Source organism: Podarcis bocagei, assembly GCF_964188305.1.
Source record: "Podarcis bocagei genome assembly, chromosome: 9".
Classification (NCBI taxonomy): Eukaryota; Metazoa; Chordata; class Lepidosauria; order Squamata; family Lacertidae; genus Podarcis; species Podarcis bocagei.
The window spans coordinates 42,965,503-42,979,273 of record NC_138134.1 but is presented as its reverse complement, the minus strand read 5'-3'; the positions used below and the strand labels follow the sequence as shown (position 1 = coordinate 42,979,273).

Here is a 13,771-nt window from a genome sequence, read left to right as displayed (position 1 = left end):
TTCCCAACATGCTAGTTCTCTATGTGGAAGAATTTTTTCCTCGTTTTGTATGGAGAAACCTTTAACCTACAGTGGAACCTCAGGTTACATACGCTTCAGGTTACATACGCTTCAGGTTACAGACTCCACTAACCCAGAAATAGTGCTTCAGGTTAAGAACTTTGCTTCAGGATAGGAACAGAAATCGTGCTCCGGCGGCGCGGCAGCAACGGGAGGCCCCATCAGCTAAAGTGGTGCTTCAGGTTAAAAACAGTTTCAGGTTAAGAACGGACCTCCAGAACGAATTAAGTACTTAACCCGAGGTACCACTGTATGAGAGTCTCCACCTGCAGTCTGCAGATACACCCCAGATACTGGTTTGTTACCTCAGTAAAAAGTAGGCCACACACAAAGAAGATGATTGAACCATCCCCCCCTTTTAACATATCATTTTGAGAGGCTATGTTATTTCTTCCCTCCTTCCTTAAGCAATGGAAAGTTCAAGGGAGCCTTTCTAAGGCATGCTCTCTCTCTTTTTTCAAATGAGAAAACATACTAGAGTTTATTTGTTATATAGATTTGAGACTATTCTATTTTTCTGCCTGTGATTTAATTTTATAGATAAGAATCTCTCTTCCACCCTTGCCCATTACTCGTACTCTGTTTTGACCCCTTAAAGCTATTGGTCTGAAACCACACAATGCTATGCAATCTGCAGCCCAGGTACCCACATCAAGGGATCTGAAGCATCTTATTGGTGGCTTCTGGCTTTGCATCAAAGCCAGACCTTCCTCCAAGTATAATTCCTAACAATAAATTTGTCTCCTATAAATCCATTCTGTTTTCACTAGCTGTAACTCATAGACTGCTATTCCTTTATTGTTATAGCTTTGTTTACTGTCTTTCTGGTATTTCTGTTACAAATTTAAAGACCTCGTGGGACCTGTATATCTCAGTCTTTATTCATTAGCCATCAGAAATGTTTCTCTTAGTAGCAGCAGTTGTTTGTTTGCTTGTTTGTTTCTGTGTTTTAAGTTGAGAGATGAAAAATTGCCATTGCATGCCTCTTGTCACAATGTGACATGGTTCTAACAGGGCTGCATACCTTCTCTTTGACAGCATAGCTATGGCCAAGCCTTTTTGCTGAACCAGGAAAATCTAAAGCATCCCATCTCTGGAAAGCTATTTTGTTCGTGACCTTTTTTGAACATGCTCTTTACCTTTTGGGGATCTACTAATTAGCTTTTAAGCCTGCCCTCAACTGATTTTATTTATTTAGTTTGTTATATACCACCGTTCATTTCAAGAGGAAATACCAAGGTGGTGATGTGCTCAGCATTCTCTGAAGCTGGCAATAGGCTGGGTTGGAAGATTCTTTTTCCTAGCTCTCACCTGTGGAGGGACCACCAGGAGGACCTCATCTGCTGCTCTTAGAACATGGGCAGGTCAATGTGAAGGAAGACACCTGCTACTTGAGGATGCTATGGTAGTGGAGAAAGAAGCCTTATTTGCTACATGGAAGACACAAAGATGTGCTCGTACTCATGTTCAGTCAGATTCATTCAGGAATTTTTGCCACCTGCATTCTAGCCATTGTCCTTCTTGCTTCAGAGCCTGAAGTTCCCCAATATGCCAGGGAGATATCTGAGCTCCACAATGTTAGAGAGGGCATTTATTTTGTTCTTGTTTGTTGCATTTATATTCTACCTTTTCTTCAAGGACCTCAATACGGTTTACATGGTACTCTGACTCCTCATTTAATCACTACGAAAAGCTTATGAAGAGGCTGAAAAGCAGTAACTGGCCTAAGGTCACCCAGTGAATTTTATAGCTGTTTCAGTGTTGTATTTTAAATTGTTGTGACCCTCCTTAGGAACTTATGGTAAAGAATGAATAATAATTCTTCTAACAAGAACAATGACCGCACTCTGAGCAACTTGTCAACCATAGCATTTGCTCTATAGTGTAGAACAGGGGTAGGGAACTATTTTGGCTCTGTGGGCCTGATTCGTATCAGATCTAGCCTTATTGGCCAAATTGGACAGATGGGGGCACCTGTCAGTCACCTCCATCATAATGTTGTCAGGTGAGTTGGCACTTTGAGGTTACAAAGTCAGGACGTCATACAGGGTTTGCAAAGAGCCCTGTGTGGTGATTTAGAATTCCTTATGCTTTGACTTTACTGCTCATCAGCTAATGGATGGTACAGATGAAGCCTGATTTCTGCAAGCATTGATTGAGTGAGAATGGAGAACTTGCTAGCACACCTGATCCAGCAGGCTTCAGCTCTCAGTGGATTCATGATTGAGCCAAAGTCTGCTTTCCCTTGCCAATGGGAGTGCATTTTAAGGCTTCCTATGCATTGGCAGCTGCCTCTCAACTTGCCACACACCTGAAATCACATGTGACATCTGGTGTGGGGCAAGTGGGCATGGTTTGGGGGAAATGACCAAATCTGAACCCCTAGTGGGCCAGATATGGCCCACAGTTCAGAGGTTCCCTACCCCTGCTGTAGAGTTTCAAGCCTTGTATGCAAAGAAAGAGCCAGGACTGCAAAGGAATAATCTTCCTTTGAATTTTCAGTGACCTGATGTCATATGCTGCCATGGGATTGACAGATTGCTTCTAGTTCCACAGGGACCCCAATCCAGAAAATTCACCTTAAAGGTATTAGGAAAAAATGAAATTCAGCTGAGATTTTAGTAGGGGTGGAGAACTTGTGGGCCTCCAGATGTTGCACTGTACCACCCATCATGCTGGCTGGGGCTGATGGGAGTTAGAGTGCAACAGTATCTGGATGACATGATCCCCAACTCTGGATTGTACCATAACTTGCATGAAAAGCAAGTCTGCAGTTACTTCAGTCAAATAGTTAATTTTTTTCATTAATTTTTTTCCAATCCATACAATGAGAGACAGACTATTTCTGGATCTCATATATCTCATATTGGACAGTACTTTCTGGTGATGTTTAAATACATGGGAAGAGTTCACTGCAACCTCTCTGGTATTTTGTTGAAACAAAGGAGGGAAAGAGTCCATAAATATCTCCAGTAGGAGCATGTATGAGACAGAGACAGACCTGGTGGCAAATATAATATTGTCTCATGCCACCAACATGAGACCACCAGAGAAGCACAAGACAACCAAACAGAGGATGGAACAAAACAAAATAAAGAAACAAGCCTGAATTCATGCAAAAACATTTGGGAAAGGCTTGGATTTGGTCTGGAAACATTTTAGAACAGCACATTTGCCTTGTTTGTTTTTCTAAATCAGTTCACTCTCCCTTAACTCACTTTTAAGATACAAACTTCTGAAGGGAGTTGTCTCAGAATCAATATTTTGCATCTTGTACACATGTTGAGCAGCTCCCCCCAATTCTCCATTGTGTGCCTCCCCGTATCATTGATGCGAGCATTTTTATTTTAAACAAACTAACAAAAGGATAAAGGATAAGCAAAGCAAGTCTTCACTGCATTTCACAAGATTTTAAGCAGAGTTAGCAGAATATAGGTTCTAGTTCTGCTTGCCCCTCTCAGCAGTTCATGCTGTTCTGAAACCTGTTCTCAAATTTCTCAAAAATAATAATAATTCCTACCCTGTGAAAGGAGCTTCCAGCTTTCTACCTCATTCTCAGAGGGCTTTAGAATGTCTTTTTACTTTTAGCAAGCATGGGATTGAGCTTACCTTGTTGTTACAAGGCAGACATGGGTAGTTTGTTCCCCCTTCCCTTTTCCATTAAGCATTTCACCAACACTTCCGTGTCTTCCCAGCTGTTTGCACATCCTGAGCTTCCCCTCAGCTTCAGATGAACCATGGGAAACCAGTTATAGGCTCACTGATTTTGTTTTTAAGGGAAGTTCCTCCTGTTACCTCTTTTTAAAAAAAACCCAACACTGATGCCTCTAAAAAAATTAAAAGATTTAACATTAAAAATAAAAAACAACAAACAGCTGCCAGATATATAGATAGTAAGAAGCCTCCCCACTTTCCCAAGCTTACAGGAAAGCCCATCTAAGGATGCCATGGGGCTTTCAAGAAGCACAGGTACCTGAGAAGGGTGCAGAGTGTAGAGCATTAAAGAGATTAGATGTACAGTGGTACCTCGGGTTACGTACTTAATTCGTTCTGGAGGTCCGTTCTTAACCTGAAACTGTTCTTAACCTGAAAAACCACTTTAGCTAATGGGGCCTCCTGCTGCCGCCATGCCGCCGGAGCACGATTTCTGTTCTAATCCTGAAGCAAAGTTCTTAACCTGAAGCACTATTTCTGGGTTAGTGGAGTCTGTAACCTGAAGCGTATGTAACCTGAAGCGTATGTAACCTGAAGCGTATGTAACCCGAGGTACCACTGTAAAATAATTCAAAGGATGCTTGCTAACAACACTTGGACACCTTGAAAGTAGGATAAGCAACAACACAAGCCCTGTGCCCCACTCATGAGAATTTCACTAAAATTTGATCTCCCCTCTGATAATTTCTTAATGAATGAAGTTGCCTTATACTGTCAGACCATTGCTCCATTTGTCTCAGTACTACTGACACTGACTGGCAGGAGCCCCAGGATTTGAGACAGAGATCTCTCCCAGCCATACGTAGAGGTGCCAGGGATTGAAAGTTGACCCTTTTGCACCCAAAGTTTATGTTCTGCCAAGGAGCTATAGGTCTTCTTTTCTCATTAATTGATGGAGAAAGGTGGGTGGGTGTGCAGAATAAATGTTTGGCACAGCACAACGCTATGACCAACACATATTGTGAAGATCCCATACACAAACAGCAATAAACTCCTTCTGGCTAAGAGCATGCCTCGGATCATGTAAAATACAATATGGGGGCTGTATAAGGATGAGCTCATAATCAATTCATATGATCACAGCAGCACATTCCACCTGCTCTGATCACAGAGAGCTCTGTAGTTGGGGTCAAGTGCTACCCAATTCACATTTCCTTTTCCCCACATTAGCACATGCCCAATCATGGACGCGGGTGGCGCTGTGGGTTAAACCACAGAGCCTAGGACTTGCCGATCAGAAGGTCAGCAGTTCGAATCCCCACGACGGGGTGAGCTCCTGTTGCTTGGTCCCTGCTCCTGCCAACCTAGCAGTTTGAAAGCACGTCAAAGTGCAAGTAGATAAATAGGTACCGCTCCGGCGGGAAGGTAAACGGCGTTTCCGTTTGCTGCTCTGGTTTGCCAGAAGCGGCTTAGTCATGTTGACCACATGACCCGGAAGCTGTATGCCGGCTCCCTCAGCCAGTAAAGCGAGATGAGCGCTGCAACTCCAGAGACGGTCACGACTGGACCTAATGGTCAGGGGTCCCTTTACCTTTTTAATCATGGATTGGAAGTGCTCACTGTGCAAACTCATTTTACCCCCAAGTGTAAAGGCACTTAGTAAATAGGAAAGTCAGTTGTCACTAGGGATGGAGAGAAACAAATTGAGTTCCTCTCAGTTTCTCATTCTTAAGTTCAGTTTACCTCATTTCAGCATCAGTTTGCATTTTTTCTTTAAAAAATGAAAACCCATGCACTTTTAAATATAATTTCCTCTCCAATATAGATAGTTTTGCAAGCAATTTTCTTTAGCATTGTGCATTTTTGCTCATTCTGTTCCCTCGTATTGGCATATTGGTATACATTTCTGCTTGGAGTAGTGCAGTGCAAAATTCAGAGATGTGCAAAATTCAAGTGGCTGCATTTCATTTCAGGTATTGGGGAGGGGAGTGCAAATTTGGCTGCATTGCCTTAATATGCGAACCATCAATTTCTTTCCCCATCCTTAGTTCTCAAATAATTGGTGGTGGTGGTGGTTTGTGCCCTGCTCCTTGCCTTACAAATAGTTTTCTTTTATTAGCCTGGCAAGCTGTCACCTACTATGCAAATCTAGTTTTCAAAACTTTTACAACCCCTCTCTCAACAATCTGTGCCAATGGGGCAAATTCCCCTCTTGCGGAAGTCAAGGTTTCAACAAACCAGCACGGTTTTGAACACAAGTTACGTAAAATAGAGAGGAGGATAGCAAATGTGTTGACTTCCAACTACAACTCCCATAGGCTTGGCCAAAAACATGGGTGCTGTAGTCCAGCAACATCTGCAGAGCACCATTCTGGCTGCTCCTGAAATAGAGGGTTGCAGTTCAAATACTGAATACTTTGTACAATTTAACATCCAAAGAGCAAATATTAGCTTTAGTAACTGGAGGCTTTTTATATATCATCTTAACTTATGGTTATTCACCCTGAGGTTTTGGGGTGGGGTCCCTCAGAAATATGAACCAATAAATAACAAACAATATCAGGCTGACATATTTTTGTTTGGCTTTCGTCAGTATTTTAAACTTCGTTCTGAAATGTGCTTCAAGACAAGTCTAGGAGATGGAGGCAGATTAAACGTCTTCACAATCCCACACAAACACACGCACAGAGAGAACATTTTGCCATAATCACCTGCTTGTATTTATTCCTGTCCAGTTCTGCTAGGTCCTCTGGGGAAGAGTCAAGAGGAGAGCTTTGTGCCAAGGAGAAATAATGCAGCACTCTGTGCCAAAAGGAAATGTAGGATAATAACTATAATGAGGCTGAGTAGGGTGGCCAGGGAAAGAGCCTGTGGCTTCAAGAAGTGCAATGTGTCAGCGAGAGAGAACAGCGGCCTCGCTGGCATGATTGCAGCCGGAGCCTCAAGCTGTAAATCACTGCGCAGCCAACATGTCAAGAATGTTTGGCCACCCCTGACGCTCAGGCATCAAGCAACAAAATAACCTACTGTGCTAACCTCAAGTGGATAAGCCATGTGAACAGGCCAAATGCCCAGTGTCCAAGTCAAATTGCCAAAACTCAATTACTTTAAATCAAGAGGCCAGAAGTGATGAGAGTATATCTTAGAAACGTAATGGGGGTGGGGAGAAATTAGTTCAAAACACAATCTCTAAATTTTCTCATTCGTATTGAGAAAGCCGTTCCAATTCGGACTTTCAAAAGTAATCTGACATATACACATTTAATCCTGGCCCGATTCTGACACACAAACATGTCAATTTAGTGTTGCCGTTAACAAGTTGAGCTGCTTTCTCCATACCGCAGTCATAACCTCCATGGTCATTTTATAGCAGGGTGGATAACCTGTGGCCCTCCAGATATTACAGGATTGCAGCTTCCATCATTGCTGGCCATTAACCATGCTGTCTTGGTTTGATGGGAGTTGGCGCTCAATATCCTCTAAAGGGCAAAAGCTGAACGGAAAGATTTAGCTACCTAAGAGAATGCCTTCTTGATAAATGTTTAGTTTTCCAGGGGACAATTTTTTCCTCTCCCCACCTCCAATACTATTAAGATTTGTTTTAAAATGGGATGTGTACTAGATTCGGCTGAATCCTGAATCCCAAACTGAATTCGGCCAAATTATGGGGTGCAGGGAATGCAGACTTTGCTGCAGTCCAGAAGCAGCCCTGGATCACTGCAGGTTGAGTTGGGCTACCCAGAGTAATCCAGGGCTGTCATGGGGCAGGGCACTGGGCAGGAAGGAGAAGCAGGTGTTGGGCAGGAAGGAGAAGTGGTTAGGTGGGAAGTAGGAGAGGCTGGGTGACAAAAAGGCCTAGGATAGTATAAGGGATCTATCAGACTTACTTTATCTTCCTGGAATAAAGTGGGGTGGGAGTGGATATCTTTGGACGTGGTGTGCAGAGTGTTCTTTCATAACCTGCTTTCCCAAACATACTCTCCTTCTACTGCCTGATATCAGAGTTCACATCAGATTTAAGAAGTGTATAGATTGGGAAAAGACAATTTCTGAATCTCAAGATGGGCAAGATAACTTGCTACTTAAGCTATAGACTTCCTTGCCCACACACAACAGCTAGAGACATTTTCATACAAGGCAATGGCAAATGGGCTCTTCAAAGTGAGTACGTGGAAGAGAAACGCTTTCATCAGCAACTCCCCTTCCCTCCTTTGGAAATCCAGCCACTGCACAACATTCCCTTTATCACACTTTTCTGGCAACCCTAGACTCAAATATTTGTGCTATAAAAATGTTGGCATGTCATTAGCAATCTCATTTGTTGTGCCAGTTCTATTTATTATCCCATAGCAAAGAATCTCTTAAAATAGGCAGGAGTAAGATGCAACATATGTTCTGCAGCACTTGAAGAATTATAAGCATATGGCCAATAAAAATGGAATTCTTATGTCTACATTTCCATACTGCATATGCCTTTGCCGGCACTGTAACTCCATCCAGATGCCAGTTTGAGAAACAGGTTGAGCTTCAGGTATGTATATAACAGAAAGAGCCTTGGAAAGTAGCTAAATACTTCGAATATATAAGGCTGGATCCAGACCAAGGTTGGGTGTGCAGTATAACATTCAAAACACATTTCTCCCTTCAAAGAATTATAAGCAACCCTTAACAAACTACAGTGCCCAGAATGCTTTGAGGGGGGAAATGTACTTCAAATGTGTGCTTGCAGAGCCTTAGATTAGAAATCTAATCAGGCTATGACAGAACATAAATTCCATTAATTTCACTAAGTCTATCCTAAGCATACCAAGTCTGAATCTAGCTCCTTCTCCTGGCTTCTGTCACTGTTCAGTTCCCTATGGAGGGGCAAGCAAATGGAAAGTGATGATAACAGGAAAGAGGTGAGCACACCCAAAGAGGAATGAGTCACTAAAGGCATCTTGTCCAAACATCCTTCAAAATGTATTCCATATTCTGAGCTTAGGTCAGCATAGTCCTCTGAACTCTGAAGACATAAAAGGTCCATAGAACATAGGGATTCCCTCTTCTCCACTCTTATTTGCAGCAGCACATTTGAAAGGGAACACATCACCTACATAGTCAGCTGATGCTACATAGATATTGGATTGGCTCTGGTTCCAGTGATTCTAGGATCTGCTGAATTCATTGGAGCCTTGCACATCCTGCAAGTCGCAATGCCATTATGGCCATGTAATGAACCAACCTCACTTCCCATTCCCTAACCATATAGATAGATTTGACCTAACACACCATCCGATACCCAGCGAAAGTTGGGTTCCAAGCCATTTCAGTGGGGTATGAACAAGAGAGCGACCAATGGCAGGTTCCAACTGGACACACTGTTATTGGGCACTGGGGACAGATGGCAGGATGGAGGGCATTTGGTTGACAATGGCTGGAATCAGGATTTGTAAAACCACGGGAAGCTTCAAGGCAGGAGAAAAGTTGCTTCAACAAAATGAAAAAACAAACAGTGATCCATACCCTGGTGATCTCCTGATTAGAGTTCCGTAATGTGCTATACATGGGGCTACTCTTGAAGACTGTTCAAAACTGTGAACAGTGCAGCAAAAACAAATTATATTACACTGATAGCTGGAAATGCAACGGCTGCCTATTTGCTTGTGGGCCCAAAGTGTTAGTTGCACACTAAAGACTCAGAACTGAACTACATGCAAGAGCACCTGTCCACATATCTCAGGACCTGGGCCTTCCTTGCAGATCACTTCTCACAATCCCATAAATGAGTGTTGCCTCTTATTGGGGTGTATGGAATAGAGCCTTCTCTGTGGTGATCCCCTACTTGTGGAATTTCCTCTAGAAATAAGGCTGTGTCCCTCACTGATGTTTTATAGATGACAGCTTAAAGCACATCTTTTCTCCTCAGGCATTTCAAAGAGGTCTATGAATGATCAAAGATGCCATGAACAGAGGTATTTTGTCATTTGCTGTTTAGTGATTTAATGTTACATGCTGACATTTTGCAAGCAAATTGTTTTTATTCTGTCATATGCACTGCCCTGGAATTATGTGGGATGAAGGACAGTATGTGAATAAAAATAATAAACCAACAAACAGGGGCTTCATGTCCTGGTGCTGTCCTTGGTGACAGCCTAAGCCCCACACCTCCATGGAGAATGGAATGAACTGAATGGGCCTGGCCTGGCATTCCTACTGTACTCAAAAGCCTTTGGGTGTGTCATCATCTGTCATGGTAAGTGAGGGATCACATAGGATGAAAGAAGCCTCAGGGCATTCAGCTTGCTTACTCATTGACAGATTCAGGCTGCCCACTTGGGTGGCCAAGTCACTAGTTCCAGAGCAGAGGCATGTCACAGGGTCTTCTTGCTCATAGGGGGTCTAACATCTCCTCCCCTCTCAAACTAGGCTACATCTGAATTTGAGGGTCTGTAGCACCTTTGATTCAGCATTAGTATAGACTGCTAAGTCACTGCTGAAGGGGAAGGTCATTGATGTATATACAGTGTGTGATTGTGGCATGGTGGTCATAGTGTTGGACTAGGACTAGGGAGACCAAGGTTCAGTTCCCCACTGACACACAATGCCCGCTGGCTGATTTTGTGCCATCCACTGACGGGCATTGTAACTTATCTCACAGGGTTGTCATGAGGATAAAGGTGAGGGGATAGAACCATGTATGCTGCCTTGAGTTCATTAGAGAAAAGGCAGAATATAAATGTAATAAGTAAATAAATAATGTTATTTTTGAAGCTCTGCTGGATCATCAGAATGGCTCACGCACAGAAGGTTAAGGAGACCAAACAAATACACAAGTATAAAAATACTGCCCAAATAAGGAGAAGGCCATTGCTTTTTAAGTCCACTATTCTGCAATAACCTTGGATAAAAGAACTAATGTGATGTATTTGTTAGAGCATGGATAGTCAACGTGGTGCCCTCCATTTGTTGGACTACAATTTCCATCATACTTGGTCATTGACTATGCTGGCAGGGGCGGATGGGAGTTAGGGCCCAACAGCAACTGGCTATTTCTGCATTAGAATGTCATATTAGGAATGGAAAGACTTGGGTTCAAGAAGCTCAGCTCAGAAGCTCACTGGAAAACCTTGGGTCAATCACTACCTCTTAACCTAACTGACCTCACAGAAATGTAGAGAGGATAAAAATGAGGAATGAGGAGCCATGTACATTGCCTTCGCTTTCTTGAAGGAAAGGGGGTTATAAATAAATAAATAATAAAAATGAAAGGAGGCAACCTTGCAATGAACTGAGGTGCTCCCTAAGGAGCACTTCCAAATAGGTTCCTAATAAATTGAGTTGTTCCCCAATCTCCAAGGGGAAGGAAAGGCTGTAGAAAGAAATAAGCAGCCAGCAATGTGCAAAGCATGGTGTGGTATACGACTGTGCTTTTGCAATGTTAGGCCAACAAAGGAAGAAATCTGACAGCAAAAGAAAATTAGTGACTCGTTTAGTTCCTATAAAAATAAAATCCCACCAGGCATTAACACTTTGTATTGTGGCATTCTGTCTGTTGCAAAAGGTCATGGCTCCCATGTGCAAGAGAAGCATTTAAGAATTGTGGTTGGCAGGACAAATATCTCCTCCTCCCATCTCACCAATCAAAATAAAATATAAAGTGATCCTTACAGGGCCAACCTCAGCCTTCCAATCATAATAAATAAAATTCCTTAGTGGGCTTCCCCCCACCCCCCCTGGATCTGTGTTTCCTTCACCTATTTAAAAAACTTAAATGGAAAGAGCAACGATGTAGGGAAAAGACATTTTAGGCGGGCCATTTGTGTTTGTGAGCTGGGTTATCTGAGATACACAGCTGAAACTGGACGTAAGCCTGAAACTGGAGTACAGTGTTGATTTTAAAATAATTAACGTTAATGGTATTTTCAGGACCAGCTTCCCCACCCCTGTTCTTTGCCAAAAACATTTAGAGTAAGCTGTTTTATTCATAACCTAATGTGGGTGGGTGTTTTTTTTAATGACCTCTGTGTATATTTGTTATTTCTAAAGGACCTATTGTATGTCACTCAAATGCTGCAAATGTAGATTTAATTTAGCAAACCTGGATGTTGTTATGATAGCTATAACACAATAGTTTCTTGCTTGGAGGTTTTAGCAGTAATTAGCCAAAGACGGATATGGAAGAGTAAGGAAGGAGAAAATAAACTGGAAAACTGGAATCATCAGGCCCTCTAATAATGAGTTCAGATGGTGTGCATCATCATGGTTAGAGATAAAATGAGCAGGTTTGGGGGGGGAAGAGGGAGGTATCAGCCAGCTCAAGAGAACACCAAGGGTTGCAAAAGTGTGTGTGTATTAAATGTATGCCTACACCCACACATAAAGGCCGATGAGGAGTGTGCATGTGTATATGACAGATAGCTTTGCTTGAAAAGTTAACACAAAAATTAAGAGTTGCTCATGAACAGAAAAAGAAATATAATTTTAAATTCATTTGGTATAAGTTTATTCAGAGAGCATGATCTCCACAAGCATGTACAGGATTTGACTGTGGACACAATGCGCTGGTCTTGGTACTTTGTATTTTCTTTCAACAATGTAATATGAAGGGAGGATTGAGTATTCAATTTGTGTATGTTTAAAATTTAATAAGGTATATGTATATGTGGATCATATATGCATACAAATATATGGCTGTACATGCTCAGTAGTAGTCACAGAACACTGTGTGTCTATGGGGGGAGGAGATGGAAGACTGAGGAGAGGGCAAATTGATAATGGAATATCCTGTAAGAGGGTTCCATTGTAAAATTTCATATATGAAAATGATATTTACATTACCAATAGACAACTATGTCCACAGTGTGGATGTTGCAGAATTCTGACAAAAATGCAAACAGGAGCAGAAATTGCCAGTGTTTGCTTATTTTTCCCTATGTCTGGAACAGAAATCAATCCTGCAAATATGTTCAGTATTCACTGTGATTGTTGCTTTCATTGTGCAGACCATATGTAATTGACTATACTCCCCTTGCTTCTATTTGCATTGAATTACATTTGCAATGAAAGGAATGAAGAGCAATAACATAATGGTGATATAATTTACATAATTAATTATCAAAGTTACAAAATTTCACCACAGTTGACGGTGAGAAAAATAATGTAGTTCTGGGCAGAAGATGACCTGCAGCAGAATGGAAACAATGCTGCATGCAATGAGTACAGGATGCAACAAAAAAAACCCAAGGCCTTTTTATATCCCTAGTCCACAGTGCTGCTGTATTATTTATTTTGGCCCAGGCTATAACAGGACACCTGCTTGAGACATCCTACACTCAATTCCAATACGGAAGCAAATCCCAAATGTGGAATACTCACTGGATTCACATAGTCTTGCCTTGCTTTTTGTTGTTACTTTCCTGTCATTAATTGGGATCTGAACATAATATAATGCTGTGCAGTGGTTAGAGACCCTGTTTCAGATGTCCACTTGACCATGAAGTTACTGTCTCGCAGTCCGGGGTCCAACTTGGTGCCCTCCTTAGTACTGCTCCCATCAGCCCTAGTCATCACAATCACAGTGATTATGACCTTGGTCATTATGATCCACTATAATGATGTGACTTAGGCCCCATCTGCACTTAAAGCAGTCTCATATCCCTTTAAACAGTCATGGCTCCCCCCAAAAAACAATGCTGGGAACTGTAGTTTGTTAAGGATGTGGGGAGCACTTAAAGTAAAGTAAAGGGACCCCTGACCATTACGTCCAGTCGTGGCCGACTCTGGGGTTGCGGCACTCATCTCGCTTTATTGGCCAAGGGAGGCGGCGTACAGCTTCCGGGTCATGTGGCCAGCATGACTAAGCCGCTTCTGGTGAACCAGAGCAGTGCACGAAAACGCCGTTCACCTTCCCGCCGGAGCGGTACCTATTTATCTACTTCCACTTTGACGTGCTTTCGAACTGCTAGGTTGGCAGGAGCAGGGACAGAGCAATGGGAGCTCACCCCGTCACGGGGATTCGAACCACCGACTTTCTGATCGGCAAGTCCTAGGTTCTGTGGTTTAACCCACAGCGCCA

General features: G+C 42.5%; 1 protein-coding gene across 11 annotated transcripts in view; it reads right to left on the bottom strand.

The window, feature by feature from the left end:
• LOC308594918 (uncharacterized protein) overlaps positions 1 to 13,233 on the bottom strand; it is a 151,682-nt gene extending 138,449 nt beyond the window's left edge. For 8 of the 11 annotated variants that reach the window (XR_014011661.1, XR_014011662.1, XR_014011663.1 and 5 more), the window contains exon 1: positions 13,072 to 13,233. Coding sequence is in view for 1 of the 11 variants with exons in the window: in XM_081208488.1 (XP_081064614.1) it covers position 13,072 (1 nt within the window). In the remaining 10 variants the exon portion in view is untranslated. Of the gene's footprint in view, positions 1 to 6,425; positions 6,517 to 8,521; positions 8,571 to 13,071 lie in introns of all 11 variants that reach the window. The other 3 variants (XM_081208491.1, XM_081208493.1, XM_081208492.1) reach the window with 3 other exon arrangements.
• Between the last annotated feature and the right edge of the window lie 538 nt (positions 13,234 to 13,771).